The sequence below is a fragment of the Camellia sinensis genome, chromosome 13, assembly GCF_055761805.1.
Source record: "Camellia sinensis isolate YWXY chromosome 13, ASM5576180v1, whole genome shotgun sequence".
Classification (NCBI taxonomy): Eukaryota; Viridiplantae; Streptophyta; class Magnoliopsida; order Ericales; family Theaceae; genus Camellia; species Camellia sinensis.
Window position 1 is genome coordinate 12,126,575 of NC_138973.1, and position 19,745 is coordinate 12,146,319.

At 38.2% G+C, this 19,745-nt stretch overlaps 2 protein-coding genes across 3 annotated transcripts in view; both read left to right on the top strand.

Annotated features, from left to right (window-relative positions):
• The window catches only part of LOC114302348 (UDP-N-acetylglucosamine transporter UGNT1), a 199,705-nt gene that overhangs the window by 11,389 nt on the left and 168,571 nt on the right, over positions 1 to 19,745 (top strand). The gene's annotated exons all lie outside the window — the stretch shown is intronic.
• On the top strand, positions 1,317 to 13,469 carry LOC145806246 (uncharacterized). Its single transcript, XM_082902689.1, has 5 exons — positions 1,317 to 1,982; positions 2,066 to 2,724; positions 2,802 to 3,468; positions 12,694 to 12,757; positions 13,139 to 13,469. The coding sequence occupies exons 1-5, from the start codon at positions 1,466 to 1,468 to the stop codon at positions 13,467 to 13,469; spliced, it is 2,238 nt and encodes a 745-aa protein (XP_082758815.1). The 5' UTR covers positions 1,317 to 1,465.

Below are 19,745 nucleotides of genomic sequence, written 5' to 3' on the forward strand. Positions count from 1 at the left end.
GACTAACTCTGAGACCGGCCTAACTCCGAGTTGTCTCCGGACCGGAGTGGCTTTACTCTTTCTTGGACCGGAGTAATCTCATCTCCTCGGGCCGAAGTAACTTTGTCTCCTTAAGGCCGGAGTAACCTTGCCCCTAGGCCGAAGTAGCCATTACGGCCTTTTTACTTAGTCCTTCGCGTTTTGGGCCTCGAAGCCAAACTCGGAGCTCGGCCCAATTTTTCCCAAAAATTACCCTCTCAATTGCCCCTTAATTCCATCTGTGTAACAAGATTGGGATTACCAGTTTACTGGCCGAGCTAGAGTTTCATTAGGCTTTTTCAGCCGATCTAAGAACCCTTTAGCCTCTCTAGCCGATCTAACTTTACCTCGGATATCACTATGTCCGGTCAAAAACGTCTCTTCAATCACAGCGACTGTAACGCTTCTCATTCCAATGACACGTGGCAGGCTCTGATTGGTTAAGGACGGCTGTCACGCCGTCTTCGTGCTTTGTGATCTTAACACGGTTCCCGCCCAAATTTTGGGCTTTCTAACAAAAGTAATTCCTGAGGCTAGGGTCTCTACACTTTTGCTATTCCTTCGTCTTCTCTCTCTGTTCTCTTGCTGCTCGAGTTCTGAGCTTACTGTGTTCGTGCTTCTGTTGCTGCTACTGCTCCATCTTCAGCTTCTTCTTCTTCAATCTGGTAAGCAGGTCTACCCTTCTCGCTTTTGTTACTTGTTTTTCCATCTGTTTTTGCTTTGTATGCTTTTTTGCAAACATTTTTCTTCATTTGTCTGCTCTGCTCTTCGTACTTTGATGAAGAAACCATAGAACCCAAGAGTATATGTCATATACCCTAGAGAAAACTCGATTTCGATCCAGAATCACATCCCAACCGAACCAGGATACTGTTTGTGTTGTGTACGTAGATAGATTTCAGAGAACAACCGAACTAGGACTCAAAGGAATAGCAGTAGTTTCTTCTCAACCACTCTAGCCAAGATAAACTCACCAGAAAAACGTGCACGTACCGAACTAGGTACTTCGGTCAATAACCGAGCTAAGGCTTTCGGGGCCCAGCCGGCTTTCTTAGTTCTTAAACCGAACTCAGAAAGCCGCCCCTAGGGGCTTCGACCGAAGTAACTTTCCTCAAACTGCAACCGATTTAGGCCTTGGGACTAAACCAGCTTTCTGAATTTTTTAGACCGAACTCAGAAAGCTGCCCCTAGACGTTAAAACCGGTCTAACCTGCTCAAAACCGAGTTAACAAACCTTCTGATGAGCCGAGGTAGAACCAGCCCACTGAGCCGAAGTAGGATTTGTATATCTTGCTTATAATTTGTAGCGCGGTCCCACGATCTGTGCTTAACCCCTTTGTTTTCTACCTTGCAGACTTAGGTTGCCCAGGCACTCCTACGTGTGCTCAACCGGGCTACTGAGCCAAATTTTTGTACCGAAATAATTTATTCGTAACTTATTCAACAAATGGGTAAGTATAGATATTTAGTCGAAACCCCTGGTGGCATGGCCGAATTCAGGCAGGACTACCAGATTCCTGATGATGTCCAACTGGAGTTGGCCAAGAAAGATGCTACTCCCTGGGACAATGAAGGCTCCGTCCCTTTTACCCTTCAGTCAATAATTGAAACCGGACTACGGTTTCCTGTCCAACCGCTCATCTGCGAATTTCTTAGACAGACTAGGTTATGTCCTACCCAACTGTCCACCAATACTTACCGTATTATAATGGGAATAGACGCATTAAACCACCAAACCGGACTTAATCTTGGTCTAGCCGAAATATTTCATCAGTATTCCATCGGCTCAAAGAATGCTGGGTGGGTCTACTACCTCAGAATTCGCCGCCGCCGAGAGAAGATAATTAAGCATACTCCGGACAAAGATCTTAACGATGATGATTTCCTTTGGGTCTCTGGGAATTTTGAGGATTTTCAAGCTCAAATTCCTGGCCGACCTATAAATTGGAAAATGGGAGAGCCTGGTAATTTTGCTTCGGTCTTCTGTCTTGTTTGTTATCTCGGTTGTTTAGTTTATTAGCCGAACTAACACTTCTCTTTATTGCAGATTTCGCCCATCTCCGTTCCCTGTACAGTTATCCCAACCTTGGGGTTCTGCGAGCCGCACTACGGGTTAAAGAAAGAAGTTGGTCAAAGCTTCTAAATTTTGAGCCGACCTACCGGTATAGCGGTCGCCGCAAAGCAAAGGTAACTGATTTTCTTCTCGAGGAAGCACCGGAGCCGGACCCAACTCTGCCCGAGATAAGACTTGTCCCTCTAACAGCAGAAGAAGAGATGGCGAAAAGGAGCAGAGTTAGGGCCCTTCTTACCGAAACGGCTAGGCCCGAAGTAACGCCTCCCAGTCAATCGCAGCCTGCCGTTGTCGCCCTCCCTTCCCAACAGCCATCCTCTTCCCGCCGGACCAAACGTCCCCGGACTGCCGAACCCGAACGAGTTTTGGTTGATGAAGAACCTGTCATTCAGCCGAGCTTACCACCAAGCCCTCGACCGGAGTCTTCCGACCGGACCATCAGTTGCTGGGCACCGAAGCTATCTTTCAACGACCGAGACATTCTGGAAACAGACTCGGTTGTTGCTGAGAAGGACCACCTGTTGGCCATCAATTTGGCCAAGAGTGTGTGTCTGCCTAAAGACATGGAACATCACCACAAACAGTTAACCACCGAGCTGAAGTCCATCCGGTCAGCCACGAAATCAATGATTCTGGTAAGTAACTTTGGTCGTATTTCTGTTTTTTCTACTTTTCTTTTTCTTCGGCTAAATTGAAGTTGTTGCTTTGTCAGGCTATCCAGAAAAATCAAATCACCCATAGGAAGGTGCTGGAGCTGAGGAAAGTGACAAGGCAAGCTGCGGCAGAGGCGGAGGCGAAATCGGCCGAACTAGAGGAGGCCAGAAAGGAAATGGCCGAACTCCGAGGTGAGGTCGGTCGTCTGACCGGAATGGTTAGTTCGGCCGAGGCCGAAAAGCAAAAGACTGCCATCGTGCTGAAGGACAAGTACTTGCGCGAGTTGCTAAAACTTGAAAGAAAGAAGGATGCCGAAATAAAAGAGAAGGTGAAGGAAGCCGACAAACAAGGCTTCAAGAGGGCAGAGGATGCTTATGCCCAACAATGCAATGCGGCCAAGGATCTGTTCTTTAAGTGCGGCTGGAGGGGAGCCGTTGAGAAGCTCGGTCATGATCCTCAGACCGAGGTTTTCAACCCTCCAGCCTACTTTATACCGAACTCCCTGATGGATTATGCCACGGCCATGCAACAGCAGTTCCTTGAGGGCTCAGACGATGAAGTTTCTGATGAAGACTCTGCCCCTGAGGATACTTCGGTTGTGAATGCAGATCAGGTAGTTCGGTCGGAGCCCGTGGTGGAAGATCTAACTCTTGATCAACCAAGTGAAGCCGTGGCTCCAGCCGAACCCGTTCTTCCTTCTGAAAATGTTGTAGTGCCCGAAACCGGTCTTCAAGTTGACGCCGATGCTGCCTTCGACGCCGAAATAGATGAACTTTTTTCTTAATTTTGTAGTCTTTTCTTTGTAACCGAACTAAGCAGCCTTGTAATGACTTCTTTTTGAATGAAAATTTTATCTCTTATTCCGGTTATAGTGTATATGCTTGCATTTGTAATGTCTTCTATTACTCCAAGTGTTGTTTCGGTTTTTGGTTGGTTAAACTATACTTACCAGCCAACCACTCCTTAGCCGACATAATTGCTTCGGCTGGGGAGTACTAAGTGTTGGTTTAATCCAGCCAACCACTCTTCAGCCTTACACTTACTTCGGCTGAAGAGTAACAAGAGTTGGTTTATTCCAGCCAACCACTCCTTAGTCATGCACTTACTTCGGCTAAGGAGTACAAAGTGTTGGTTTAATCCCGCCAACCACTCTTCAGCCTTACACTTACTTCGGCTGAAGAGTAACAAGAGTTGGTTTATTCCAGCCAACCACTCCTTAGTCATGCACTTACTTCGGCTAAGGAGTACAAAGTGTTGGTTTAATCCCGCCAACCACTCTTCAGCCTTACACTTACTTCGGCTGAAGAGTAACAAGAGTTGGTTTATTCCAGCCAACCACTCCTTAGTTATGCACTTACTTTGGCTAAGGAGTACAAAGTGTTGGTTTAATCCAGCCAACCACTCTTCAGCCTTACACCTACTTCGGCTGAAGAGTAACAAGAGTTGGTTTATTCCAGCCAACCACTCCTTAGTCATGCACTTACTTCGGCTAAGGAGTAACAGGTGTTGGTTTATTCCAGCCAACCATTGAAGTTTGCTTTTCCAGCTAACTTCTAGTATTTGGTTATTCCGACCAAATGTCCTGCAGCCTGGATCCTTATCCTGGGCTTAGGATGGGTGTTGGTTTAATCCAGCCAACCTTTAAGTTAGTTTTTCCAGCTAACTTAGAGTAACATGTTTGTAATATACGTAAGTCTTGAAAGCTAACTTTTACAAAGGGTAATTTGCGCCAAAAAGATTTTCTTATTTTATTGAAGGAAGAGAAAATTACATATGCTTGAAAAAGAAAAAGCTAAAAGTAAAATAACTTGAGATTGGCCGTGTTCCATGGCCTAGGGATTGCCTTGCCGTCCTTGTCTTCTAGGTGGTATGCCCCTTTGCCTGCTAATCCAACCACCTTATAAGGACCTTCCCAATTTGGGCCTAACTTGCCGTCTCCTGGGATTAGGGTGTTTCCCATTACTTTGCGTAGTACCCAATCCCCAATCTTGAATTGTCTTGGATGTACCTTTTTGCTGTATTTTCTGATTAACTCTCGTTGGTAGGCGGCGATGTGAACCATTGCTTTTTCTCTTCTTTCTTCTATAAGGTCTAGTTCTAAGGCTATGGCTTCTCCATTTAAGTCTGGATCAAAATTTTCGCTTCGGATTGTGGGGAGGCCAACTTCTAGTGGGATGACTGCCTCTATTCCATAGGCCAAGGAGAATGGTGTTTCTCCTGTTGATCGCCGAGGTGTGGTTCGGTAAGCCCATAAGACGTGAGGGAGTTCGTCCGCCCATTTGCCTTTTGCTTTCTCTAGCCGTTTCTTTAGTCCATCCAAGACGACTTTATTTGATGCTTCAGCCTGCCCATTTGCTTGAGGATATGCCGGAGTAGAATTGTAGAACTCTATCTTGTATTCTTCGCAAAAGCTTCTGAAAATTCTGCCGTCGAACTGAGTTCCATTGTCTGAGATCAGTGCTTTTGGTATGCCAAACCGAGTGATAATATTTTGCCAGACAAACTTCTTCACATCCTTCTCTTTGATTGACGCCAATGCTTCTGCTTCCACCCACTTTGTGAAGTAGTCTGTTGCTGCGAGGAAGAATTTTCTGCCACCGGGTGCTGTTGGAAGTGGTCCTACTATGTCCAAGCCCCACATTGCGAAAGGCCATGGGCTAGTTAAGGGTAGGAGTTCTCTTGCTGGTTGATGTATTTGGTGCGCGAATTTCTGGCATTTTTCACACTTTTTCACATATTTTTCTGAGTCTGCTTGCATATATGGCCACCAATATCCTTGTGAAATAGCCCTGTAGGCGAGCGACCTTCCCCCTTGATGACTTCCACATACCCCTTCATGTATTTCGAACAGGAAGGCTTCTACTTTGTTGGGATGAACGCACTTGAGGTAAGGCCCCGAGAATGACTTCTTGTATAATGCCAAAGATGGAGATAGCCAAAATCGCTGCGACTTTGCCCTTATTTTGTTGGCTTCTTTTTTCTCTGCTGGTAGGATGCCGTCTTTTAGGAACAGGATGATGGGATCCATCCATGAAGGGCCTAATTCAGTGCAATATACTTCTTCTGCTTCGGGGTCTTCTATACTTGGTCTTGGTAAGAAGTCGATGAGTAATGGATGAGGGATCGATGTATCTGCCATTGAGGCCAGGCCTGCTAGCTCGTCCGCTCGGCTGTTTTCCTCCCTGTCAATTTGTTCTATCCTTACCACATCAAACTTCTTGATCTCTGTTCTGACTAACTCTTGGTACTTGGCCATTCTGTCGTCCTTTGCTTCGTATTCGCCCGAAATTTGGTTTACCACCAGCAGAGAGTCACTGTATACCATTAGTTCGGCTGCTTTCATGAAGTGTGCTGACTTGAGTCCTGCGATAAGCGCCTCATACTCTGCTTCATTGTTGGATGCTGGGAAGCCAAGGTTGATTGCTTGCTCTATAACCAGGCCGTCTGGAGAGATGAGGACTATGCCAAGCCCTGCACCATGTCGGTTGGATGCTCCATCCACAAAGAGCTTCCACATCTCTCCAACAAATAGTTTCCAGCATGTGGAAGGGTCAGACGATGCCGTGGGGTCAAGGATGGTGTTTTCTTCAAAGTCCATATTGGCTGTCTGCCCTTCGTCCTCTGTTTGAACTGCTGGTGAGCCTTTGTTCGTTTCTTCCTTGTGATCCTTAATGTAGTCTGCCTTTGTGCTTGATGGACTACCTTTCACTAGGGGTTGCGTTATTCCGGCGTCAACTTCCGTCCCTAGTTCGGTTGGACTACCTTCCATTAGGGGTTGCGCTATTCCGGCGTCAACTTCCGTCCCTAGTTTGGTTGTGTCAGTCAGGTCGACTGGGCAGATATGATGACTTCCAGGAGTGAATTCCGCGACGAAGTCCGCCAAAGATTGGGCTTTTATTGCTGTCTTTGGTTGGAACTTGATGTCGAATTGTCCCAACTCTACTGCCCATTTCAAAATTCGCCCACTGAAGTTCGCCCTTTCAAACAGAGCTTTTAGTGGAAAGGCTGTGAGAACGACTATGGTGTGGGCGTGAAAGTAATGTGCCAACTTTCTGGATGCCATCATTAATGCTAATGCTAGTTTCTCTAAGGGCAAGTACCTTGTTTCGGCTCCCAACAATGTCTTGCTTACATAAAAGATGGGCAGGTGGTGTATTCCTTCTGCACGAACCAACACTGCGCTAACTGCGTGCTGAGAAACTGCCAGGTATAAAAAGAGTTCTTCACCAGGAACTGGAGTTACAAGTAGTGGTGGGGAAGACATGTACTCCTTCAAGCTTTCCAGAGCTCGGTCGCATTCTTCATCCCACTCAAACTTGGTTTTTAAAGCTTGGAAGAATGGTCGTAGTCTGTCTGACGACCTGCTTATGAACCGGTTGAGTGCAGCCGCCATACCAGTAAGATGCTGCACTTCTTTGACTGAGTTTGGTCTCTCCAACTCCTGGATCGCTTTGATCTGAGAGGGGTCGGCTTCTATACCTCGGTTGGTCACCAGGAAGCCCAAGAATTTGCCAGATCCAACTCCGAATGCGCATTTGGACGCATTGAGGCGTAGCTTGTGTTTCTTCAGGATCTGGAACATCTCGCCTAAGTCTTTCAGATGGTCATTCTCATCCTTGCTTTTGACCACCATGTCGTCGATGTACGCCTCCATTGTTCTGCCTAACAATGGTTCAAACATTTTGGTGACCATCCTTTGGAATGTCGCCCCTGCGTTTTTTAGGCCGAAGGGCATGACCTTGTAGCAATATAACCCCCTTGGTGTTGTGAAGGAAGTGACCTCTTGGTCTGGTTCGTGCATGGCGATCTGGTGGTAGCCTCTGTATGCATCCAAAAAGCTAAGTCGGTTATGTCCTGCCGTTAAGTCCACCAGTTGATCTATCCTTGGTAGAGGGAAGCTATCTTTTGGGCACGCTTTGTTGACTGTTTTGTAGTCGACGCAGACACGCCATTTACCATTCTTTTTTGGCACTACGACGGTGTTGGAGATCCATTTTGGGTAGTGCACTTCCCTTATCGCTCCTGCCTCCAGCAGGTTGCCTACCTCTTCTGCCACTATTTCGGCGTGGTGGAGTGCCGATCTGCGCGTGCGTTGAATGACTGGTCTGGCGGAAGGGTGGACATTGAGTTGGTGACTGATGAAGTTTGGATCAATGCCTGGCATGTCGTAAGGTGTCCAGGCAAACACTTCGATATTGGAAGTCAAGAATTCCATGACCTCTAATCTCTCAGCGCTGGACAATGATGAGCCAAGCAGGAAGAACTTATCCGGGTTCTTCTCATCTATTTTTACCTCCACCAAGTCTTCCACCGCTTTCTGATTAGCTTCTTTGCCGACGTCAGCGAATAGTTCATTACTCTCTGGTTCTTCCACCGAATGAACGTATCCTTTGGCAGCTCGGCTTCCATTTGCTGTGGCGAAGCACTGCTTTGACATGATCTGATCGCCATAGATTTCTTCAATTATACCGGCGTCATTGGGGAACCGCATTACCTGATGGTATGATGACGCCACCGAACGCATGGCATGCAGCCATGTTCTGCCTAGGATGATGTTGTAGGTGGAGGGGACCTTCAATACCCAGAACTCCACCTGTTTTGATACACTTCCAGCTCTGACTGGAAGGATTATTTTGCCGACAGGCCACTCTGGCATGGAGTTGAATCCAATCAGGGGAGAAACTGCAGGTGCCAAGTCTTTGTCTTGCAACTTTAGTTGTTTGAATGTGTCGTAATACATGATCTCACATGAACTACCCTGGTCAATCAGAATCCGCTTGACGTCAAAATCCTTGACTCGGAGAGTGACAACCAGGGCATCATTATGGGGGCAGTAAATTCGTTCCAAGTCCTTATCCGAAAAGGACATGACGTTTGTTGCCTCTGTCCTCCCCTTCTTGATGGCGGGTTGGGAACTTAATACTTCCCTAAAGTGTTCAGCCTTCTTGATTGAACCTCTAAGCTCGCATACGCGCTCAGGTTCAAAAACTCCATGAATTACATTGATAATGCCTTGTGGTGGTGCGTCGTTTGGCATTCTGTTGGGTTGGTCATGATCTTGGGGGGCCGGTTGCGCTCCTCCTTCAATGTATTCGTCCAAGTGGCCTGCTGCCACCAATTCTTCTAAATGCTGTCTTAGGGGCGTGCAATTCTCAGTTCGGTGCCCCTTTTCTTTGTGGAAGGTGCACCGTGATCTGTCGTCGTAATTCTTCTGAGCCTCCCCAAGCTTGGCTGGCCACTTGACAAAAGGCTCATCTTTGATTTCGCTTAGAATCCGATAAATTGGTTTTTTGAACACTGTTGTTATGGCAGTGCGGATTCTCAACCATCTTTTGTCTGGGTCTTCTCCGTTATCTCGTCTGCCACGCCCGTTTTTGTTACTTCGGTCCACCGTATTAACCTTTGCTGAGGTTTTCTTTTCTGGTACCGTTGCCGTACTTATTTTGGCTTTGGAACGTGCACCATCTTCTTCTACCCTGATGTGCTGATGCACTCTCTCCATCAGGGCTTCCATGGTGAGGGGTGGCGTCATTGTAATTGAATCCCTTAGTCTATTCCCTACTGGTAGACCTCTTTTATACTGCGCAATGGCTAGATTGGTTGGGCAGTCTCCGATCTGGTTGAATGTCTCCCAGTAGCGACTGTTGTAAGATCTGAGAGTTTCTTTCTCACCCATGTCGATGGAGAGTAGCTGGTCTATCTCCACCGGTGTTTTAGTATTTGTCCGAAACCTTGTTACGAATGCTTCTGCCAATTGGGCCCAGGAGGCTATGCTACCTTCTGGGAGCTTTTCGAACCAAGTCAAGCCCAGGTCGCCCAGACTTGATGGGAAAAGTATGCACATTAAGGCCTCGTTTCGCCTGTACACGGCCATGACTTGGCGAAAGTGGCTCAAGTGTGAATACGGGTCCGTCTTTCCTTCATATGTATTGAACTTTGGCTGAAGGAAGCCTGATGGTAGGGGAGCGTTTTCGATCGCTGGGACAAACGGCGAAGTCTGTAGCCTTGCCAATGCTTTGTCCGCTGGTTCGTAGGCCGGTTGCGGTATTGGCATTCCAACCTCGACGCTTCCATGCGTTCGAGGAGCCAACCGTTGTAGGGCCGAAATTCGGTGTGGATCCCTTGCCCTGGCATCCTCCTTGCATCGTGCTTTTTCTTCTAGCACGGTTCGTAAGTCGGATGACCTGGGTAGCTCGGTTTGTCTGGATCTGGTTTGGTGTGAATGTGAAGGCCAATACGTACTTCCTTCGGTATATGATCTTTCGGATCTCGTCCTCTCAGACCTGGAGTGACGAGTTCTTGAAGATAAGGAGTGAGTGTCGCCTGTCCTGAGGCTTCTGCTCTCTCCTTGGGAGGGCGTAGTATTCCTACTACGATTCTCTGAGTGGTGAGGGGGCGTTTTATGCTTGCGCCCCTCTCCTGTCGCCACATCTTTGGTCTTTATCTGGCGTTTTAAAGTCTCCATGTCCGCCGCCATCCTTCGAATTAGTTCATCCTGTTCCTTTACGCGGTCTTCCAGGGCTTGAGGATCAATCCTCCTCCTTTGCCTGTCGGGACTTTGAGAGTGACGAGGGCTGCCATTCCGCCTTCCCCTGCCACTCCTCCTGGAATTATGTTGTTGGGGCTCCAAGTCCGCCATGGGAGGGACAGCAGGTAATCCCTCACGCCTTGCGCCCCCTTCTGGAGTTAGTCCGTCGACGGCGGACTGCGGCAAGTCTTCAATGTGTGCCATTGAATGAGAAAAGGAGAAGCTTAGTCAAGAGGTTTTTGTTCTTGTCTGTTCTTCCCACAGACGGCGCCAATTGTACGGGGAGGAAATAATTCTCCTCGTATAATCCTGTTGACCAAGTCCACGCTCCTCCGTACGACGTCGCTTTGCTACCTGAAAACACAAACGTGAGCTAGCCGGCGGGTGTGTGCCGGAAACCTCTCCGATGCCTAAGTCAGAAAACTTGACAAATAGGCAAAGCTCTAAGTTCTCAGAAAGATTGTGTTCAATTACCTCCTCCAAGGTGTTGCTTGTGAGCTTTTATAAGTTTCGTATGGCACAATCCTAGTAGGACTTGTACTTCTCCATGCAGAGTCCTCCTAGGATTCATTCTCCTAGGGATAATGCTTATCCTTTTGCACCCTCCCCCACTGCTTAAACCAAGTGGGATGGTTTTTTATATGACCGAACTTCCACATGACCGAAGTAAAATTGGCTATACCGAGCCACAGAGGGCCGAACTATACTTAGCTCGGTCTGCTCCTCCAATTGATTACTTTGGCTGCCCTGTTTGACCTTGATGTGCTTAGTTCAAACTTCCAAGTAGCAAGTTCTGACCGTCCCAACCGCTGTATGTCACGACCGGACTAATTCTGAAACCGGTCTTCCCAGAACATACTGCGGCCGGACTAACTCTGAGACCGGCCTAACTCCGAGTTGTCTCCGGACCGGAGTGGCTTTACTCTTTCTTGGACCGGAGTAATCTCATCTCCTCGGGCCGAAGTAACTTTGTCTCCTTAAGGCCGGAGTAACCTTGCCCCTAGGCCGAAGTAGCCATTACGGCCTTTTTACTTAGTCCTTCGCGTTTTGGGCCTCGAAGCCAAACTCGGAGCTCGGCCCAATTTTTCCCAAAAATTACCCTCTATATATTTTGCCACTTCATTAATGGTGAGTTTAGAGTCATTAAATTAGTGATTTCTGGCACCACAGTTTTAATTATTATTATTATTATTTTTTTCTTGCAATTCAAGGTAATAACATTTGGATCGACAGATTCGGATTGTACTTAAACAGATCTGTTGGGTTTTATTGACAATTTTTGCCACAGAATTTCAAGGACATGAACCATGATGACGTAAGCATAGATCTACGGATCTGGATATATCACAAGGGAGTTGCGATTAATAATCAGTGTGTTCGGTTTGAATTTTTTGAATTAAGTTTTTTGAAAATTCAATTTTTTAGTTTTCGTGTTTTTTTTTTGTTTTTAGTGAATATTTTTAAAATTTTAAACATTTTTTTTACCTTTTTAAATGCACTTTACTTAGATGTATCTAAAAAGTAAAAAATTTGTGAAAAAATATTTTAAAATTTTAATAAATACATAAAAATACAAAAAATGTACTGAATTCTCATTTTTTTTTGTATTTTTGGTATTTAGTGAATTTTTAAAAGATTTTTTTCACAAATTTTTTACTTTTTAGGTATATTTATGTTAGGTATGTCTAAAAAGTAAAAAAAATTGTTTAAAATATTAAAAAAATTCAGCAAAAACAAAAAAACATGAAAAACAAAAATGTAAAATTTTCTAAAAAGTGTTTTTGAAAAAGCACAACCAAGCAAGCAAAATACTATCTTTGATGTAAATTGTTTGAAATATATGATACTTTTTAATGGGTGTTTATACAGACATATATATATATATGCATGTATATATATTATTTTTAATTTTGATACGTTAATAGTAAATTTGTTTCAAAAAATATGGCATCCGGTTGTATTTCAACCTTGAGAGCAAGGTTGATTTTAAGGGGTAAATTCGAATTATTTTAGAATATTATTTTGTTATTATTATTCATTAGAGTGCTGCTATTAGCACCTGTCAAAATTCTTTAGACCCCCCATTTTATATATTTTTTTATTACAATTATACCCTAAAGTAAAATTACATTAAAAGACATTATTAAATGGAACACCCACCTATCAATAAGAACTAATACTCCATAATATTGGACACCCACCCCCATCCCCACCTCTAACTCCAACTATACGTATTTCATGTTTATAAACCCTAAACCTATTACTTTTCATAACCAACTAACATAAACCCTAGATCTATTATTTTTCATAATTATCTTAAATCCTGAATGTGTCATCTTCATCACCATCATCAACTCTATTGAACTTGAAAGTTTTGCTTCAAGTATAACATATACTTCATCACTTATTTCACTATGTACAGCAATGGAGGACGAGGACAACAATTCTAGTGAGACCGGTGTTCTATTGGTAAGTTTATCTGTCTTGTATTAACATTCTCAGTCGTTTTCAGTCATTCTTGTTTTGTTCGAGCTGTTCGGTACTAGTTTGCTGACTGTTAGAATTATGTTCGGTAATACAGTACCGAACATAATCCTTTCGTTCAATACATAGGTTCCGAACATTAATGCAGATAGTCATTTATGTAATTTTCTTGGTTAAACTAACTTAGAATGGAAAAGAGTGAATTGGAATGGATTTAAGTTATATATTTTGAATGGATTTAATTCATGTTATTTTAAGTTGTGAATTGGAATGGATTCATGTTACACAGTGATGAACAAATTTTGTTCGGACATACAGTGCTGACAGGATCATTATTTTCGACAAAACAGTTCTGAACAAAATACATTTTTTTGGCTACATAGTGGTGAACAAATTGTTTTGGGCTACATTCAAAATTCTGATGACGATTCAGACGATGATTCTGTTTTTCCTCATCTTCCAAATGGTTATGCAAATCCCGTAGAAATTGGAGTATCTTTGATCGATCTCAGCGATGATGAAGATACAAAAAGCAACGAAGAAGATGATGATGAGAGGCTGAGAGAGGTTACTGATTCGGCGATACGGAGAGCGTTCAGAGAAGATGAGAGTCGTCGAAATGCTCCGTTGACGGCCGAGACGGCGACGAGAGTGATGGAGGGTTGGGGTCCAAGAATTCTATATTGGACCAAAGCTCCAAACTCTGAAGATTGATTGAGTCAAGGAAGAAGAGAGATGAAAAATTAGGTGGGTGTGCATTTCATTGTGAAATATTATGAATATAGGTAGATTTGGTAATAAGTGGGGTGTCCAAAAAAATATTATTAAAATTTAGGATTTAGGGTTGGGGTCGAAAGCAATGGGGGTCCAAAGAATTTTGGGAGGTGCTAATAACAGCCCTCTATTCATTATCTCGTTTGGAAATTATATTAACTTTTTGATTTTTTTAGTTTGGGACTCAAATGGATTTTTTGGAAAAAAAAAATTATTATGATTTAAATATAACATTATATTTTTTTATTTATTTTATATTTTTATGATTATTTTAACCCTAACCTCATTTTAGTCCATGCCAAATAAAGGCCTAGTAATTAGAACTTCAGGCCCCTTTTCTTAACAAAATTAACACACTAACACAAATATATAAATACATAAATGAAGAAGAAAAAGAAATTGACAAGAAGAAGAAGAAGAAATTAAAAAAAAAAATTAAAAAAAAAATGAAGAAATTGGAAAGAAGAGGCCCACCTCCAAGGGGACACCTCTGATTGAATGTTGATTCAATCAAGCTAAAAAATATATAAAAAATAGAGAGAAAATGAAATTTTTGATTTTTTTCATATAAATTATAGGCTTTTTGGTTTTTTAATAACTTTTTGACTATTAGGCTAAAAGTGTTGCATGCTAAACAAGGCCAGTTTTGAGCTAAAAAGTTTTGTTTGTGATAGGATTTTTGATTTTTTTGCAATTTTGTAAGAGAAATAAATGATTATGATTTGGATGTAACATTTTATCTTATTGACTTTTTAATCTATTTTGTCTGTTTGTAGCTATTTTAACCCAAACCATTTATGCCAAACATAACCTTAAAACCCCTAATTACTAGATAATTAATAATAACTAACAAATAATTTTTTTTTTATAGAATTGAAATAATTTGTGGTTCAAAAGTGATAGTATGTATTTTGTGATAATATTATTTATTTTTGTGATAATGTTATGTATTTTTTTGTTCAAATATTTTTTAGCCAAAAAATGCGTAACATTATCACAAAAATGTTCATTTACAATTGTCGTAACTCTACTCCAACAAAAAAAAATTATCATAGAAATACGTAACATATATCACAAAAATGTGTAATATAGATGTGTACACTTTTTGAGGTTTGTATACCATAGCATTCCCCTTAATACTGCTGTAGCATATACACAATACCACAGAATGTGTATTGCATGCACCTTGTTATATATTTTTGTGATAAATATTACATATTTTTTTGTAGGAGTTATGACAATTTATATTTGAGAAATAAAGTTACGCATTTTTGTGATAATGTTACTTATTTTATAGTATTGTTACACATTTTGTGATTAGAAAATATTTGAATAAGAAAATGCATAACACTATCACAAAATGCACAACACTATCACAAAATGTGCGATTTCATTTCTCAACCATTAAGGTATTTTATAAACAATTTTACCCTTACAAATATTTTTTGAACATTTAGCAACTTAGCGATGTGAATATTCACATTAAATAAATTTGAAAATGTAAATATTTATGTTGATAGTGTGAATGTTCGCATTTGACAGTGTGTATGTTTATATCATGGAACATTTAGACCGTCAATGTGAACATTAATGCATAGTTCATCCTATTATTATTAGAAATATTTTGATATTATATTATTCATAGGAGAATATAAAAAAATAACTTAAAGTGGATCATAAGCGAGTGAAAAATAATTTATGAATAAATTATTTTTAATTTTCAATAATAGTGAGAATCATATCACAAGTGAGTTGCGATTAACAATACTATCTTTGATCTAAATTGTTGAAATATATAATACTTTCTAATGGGTATATATATGTATGTTATTTTTAATTTTGATACGTGAATACAATATTTGTTTCAAAAAATACGTCATTGAGTTGCATTTCAACCTTGAGAGCAAGGTTGATTTTAAGGGGTAAATTCGGATTATTTTAAAATATTATAAGTTTTATTTTGTTATTATTATTCATTATCTAGTAATTAGAAATTCAGTCCCTTTTTCTTAACAAAATTAACACATTAACACAAATAAAGAAGAAAGAAATTGACAAAAAGAAGAAGAAGAAATTGAAAAAAAATAATAAAAAAAAGGAGAAGAAATTGGAAAGAAGAGACCCACCCTGAGAGAGGAAACCTCTGTTGAATGTTCGTTCAATCAAGTCAAATCTGACCTTATTAACAATCCACTTACATCACATGTGACCTAACCCATAACTCACTAATGTTAGAACTCCTAATTACTAGATAATTAATAATAACTGACAAAACAACAATTATAATATTCTAAATTAATAATCAAATATATTATTTTTAAGTTTTTTGATTATGCACGAAACAAATAGTTTGAGACAAAGTTAATATTTGTTTATCTATCTATATCTATCTATATTTTATTTTATATATATAATCAAATATAGTTGTTAAGTCAAAAGGCTCAAAAACTTGAATTCTAAATTCTCATACCTTTGAAGAAAAAAAAAATATTATGTGGCACTTTCTTTCTTCTTCCTTCCTACTCTTCAAGCCTTCTCAATCTCTCTCCCTATATAAAATATAAAATATTAAAATATTCATTCATATCCATCACCAACAAAAATATTTATCCCAAAATAATAAAATATTCATCCATAATATCTATCTCACTCTCCATCTCAATTAAAAAAAAAAAAAAAACCGACAACTCTTACAAATTCCACACAAGTTTCTCTATTCAGTTTATTCCAATCAAATTCAATCATTCTCCCATCTACCCATCTTTTATTTTTCAAAATAACTCATCTTCTCCATTGTTACATTTTGCAAGTTTGATGATCTGGAAAAATCATTACAATGCTAGTGTAATAATATATATCTCACTCTCAATCTCAATTTAAAAATAAAAAAATAAATAAAAAAAGAAACCCACAACTCCTGTAACTACTACGCACAAGTTTCTCTATTCAGTTTATTCCAATCATTCTCTCATCTATCCATATTTTATTTCTCAAAATAACTATTCTTCTCCATTGTTACATTTTGCAAGTTTGATGATCTGGAAAAATCATTACAATGTCAGTGTAATATTATTTCTTATTTTATATGTATTTTTTTAGTGTTTGTTACTTTGTATGTATATATTTCTTTTTCTCAATATTTTTCAATTCATCTACACATCTTTTCATCTTCTTCATTTTTATACTCCTAATATTATTTTTTACTGTATATGCATTTTTTCAGTGCTTATTACTTTTGTATGTATATATATATTTTTTGCCAATATTTTTCAATCTATCTACACAATTTTTCATCTTCTCCATTATTACATTCAATCATTCTCTTATCTACCTATCTTTTTTCAAAATAACTCATCTTCTCGATTGTTATATTTTGCAAGTTTGATGATTTGTGAAAATCATTACAATGGCAGTGTAATATTATTTTTTACTTTATATGTATTTTTTTAGTGTTTGTTACTTTGTGTGCATATATATATTTTAAATATTTTTCAGTTCATCTACACATCTTTTCATCTTCTTCATTTTTATGCTCCTAATATTATTTCCTACTTTATACGTATTTTTCCAATGTCTATTACTTTTGTGTGTGTATATTTTTTTTTCTAATATTTTTCAATTCATTTACACATCTTTTCATCTTTTTCATTATTATATTTTGCATGATTTGGGCTTGCTTCTTTTTTTATTTTTATTTTTATATTTTTTAATTTGTGATTTACGTTTTTTCTTCAATTTAATCAGATTTGAAACTCATCAAATCTTGAATTTAATTTTATTTAATTTAATTTTATTTTAATTTTATCTCATATCTATCACACCATCACACCCATTAATGGTTTTTTGGGTAAACTCTCGAAATCAAGATGATCAGCTACGCATAGAGTTAATCTCACATTTTCTCCTTTAAGCTCTCTCAGATGAGAGTTCTTCAAATAATTTGCAACCAATATACACCCAAATAAATACACACACACAAAACAGCTTCAAAACCCACAATTTCTCAATTTTAAAAATTATTAAAAATAAAAAATATATTTGGCTTAAAGTGATAGGTACATCTAACAATATTTAATTTTAAAATTTTAAAATCTTTAAATTCTATGTAAACATATCTAATTTAAAATTTTGAATTTTTTTTTACAATATTAAAAAAAATGGTTCAAATCTATTAGTGTATTATCTAAATTTTGAATTAACTCACATGGCATAATCTTAGTGGATTTAACATTTAAATTTTAAAATTAACTAGAATGTCTAATTATATGATTCGAGGAATTCCAATACTTTATTTTGAATTTTCCATTTTTTTTTTAATTTTTACAAAATTTAATGCTAAGTGTTGATTTTTTATTGACTATCCATGATTTTATCCAAAATTCTTTTTGTTGGCTATAATGAAAACAATTGACTACCATCAATTTTAAAATTTTCTATCAATATATTTTTTATTTTTTATTTTTGTTGAAAAAATCATCATCAATCATGCAATTTAAAAATTAAATACATTTTATTCTATTACAACTTAATTAAAGAAGTAAATTTATTTTGCTACTATTCAAGAAAATATATATGCCTTTATTTTGATATAACAAACAAAATTAAATTATCTTTTACTCATACGTAATCTCTCATAAATATTTTATCTTTTTAAAATTTTTATTATCAACAACCAAATTCCCACATTTCTCTCTTCTTTTTTTTGTAGGATGTTTATTTTACTTTTTAAATTAGATTTGATATCTATCTTTTCATCTATATATATATATATATTTATACTATATATAAGCAAATATAGTGTGTACTCTATAATTTTCAAAGTCTCAATACTCAATACTTAAGCAGAGTTAAGATTCTATTTCCTACATGTTGCTCTCTCAAAGTTACGTTTTTAATTTTTCATCCTTATTTTTCTCCAATAAAAAATATTTTTTTTTACTATTGTTTTTATTTTAAATTTTTAACTTTTAAAATCTTTTTATTATCTAAGACACCTTATCTCTTTTTATTGATTTTTTATTTTGCTTAATCTTCTCCAGTATTTTCATTTTTCTTTATTTCTTATTTCTTCCTTTTTAAATTTTTTTTTTTAATTTTTTCATCTCCAATCCTATCATTATCTCCAACTTTATTTTTATTATATTTTTTTGTATGATCCCCTTTTTTAAATTTATTTTAATCTTAATAATTATCTTCTAATTCATTTCTATCTTATTTTTCAAATGCTTCATACTTCAGCTATATATTTTAACATACCATCGAGTTTTTTTAGTGTTTGCATATTGGGTATAAAGTTTTGTTCAAACTCTGTGTTTAAGATTCGAGTTATTACATTCAACCATCAACAACGTTACAATTGGTTAGGCAGTTGTAGGATTTTAGGGTTTTGATGAATTTTATTCTCTCTGTATACCCATATGTATATGTAATGGGGGCATTTTTTTTTGTTGTTGTTTTCTTCAAAGGGGCATTTGAACATTTTTACATTATTTGTAGTAGTATTCATTTTTACATTATTTGTAATAGTACCCATTTTTACATTATTCGTTTTTAAAACTAGAATAATGTCCGATAGAAATATAGTTCATGCTGCTAAATGACCTACTTGGACTAAGATAATTTTATAATCGTTTCAAATGACAAATTTATGGAAAAAATGAATGTATGAACTTAGGCATAAGATAGTTATCATATTCAAAATATTTGTTAGTTATAACTCCTTATTATATTTTAAATTTATAAGAAATTTTTATTTTATAATACACAAATGAGTATAATAAATTATTTAAATTATATATTCCCATGCATAGCACGGGTTACCGCTAGCGTATATTTGATTCAATTGGATTTGAAATTTAGTTTAATTTATTTACTCATATGTAAGTAAATTTGTAAGTACGATGAGAACTTAGGTTTATGGTTACGAGTATTTAAATAGGAAATGCTATGGTGTCATATTCATTCTATTACGTAATTTTATGACAAATATTACATAATATTTTTTATAGAATTAAGATAATTTGTGGTGAGTGATGGTATGTATTTTGTGGTAGTATTATTCATTTTTGTGGTAATATTATATATTTTTTATTTAGATATTTTCTAGCCAAAAAATGCGTAACATTGCCACAAGAATATTCATTTACAATTGTTGTAACTATATCCAAAAAAAAAAAAAAAATCATAAAATTACGTAACATGTATCACAAAAATGCG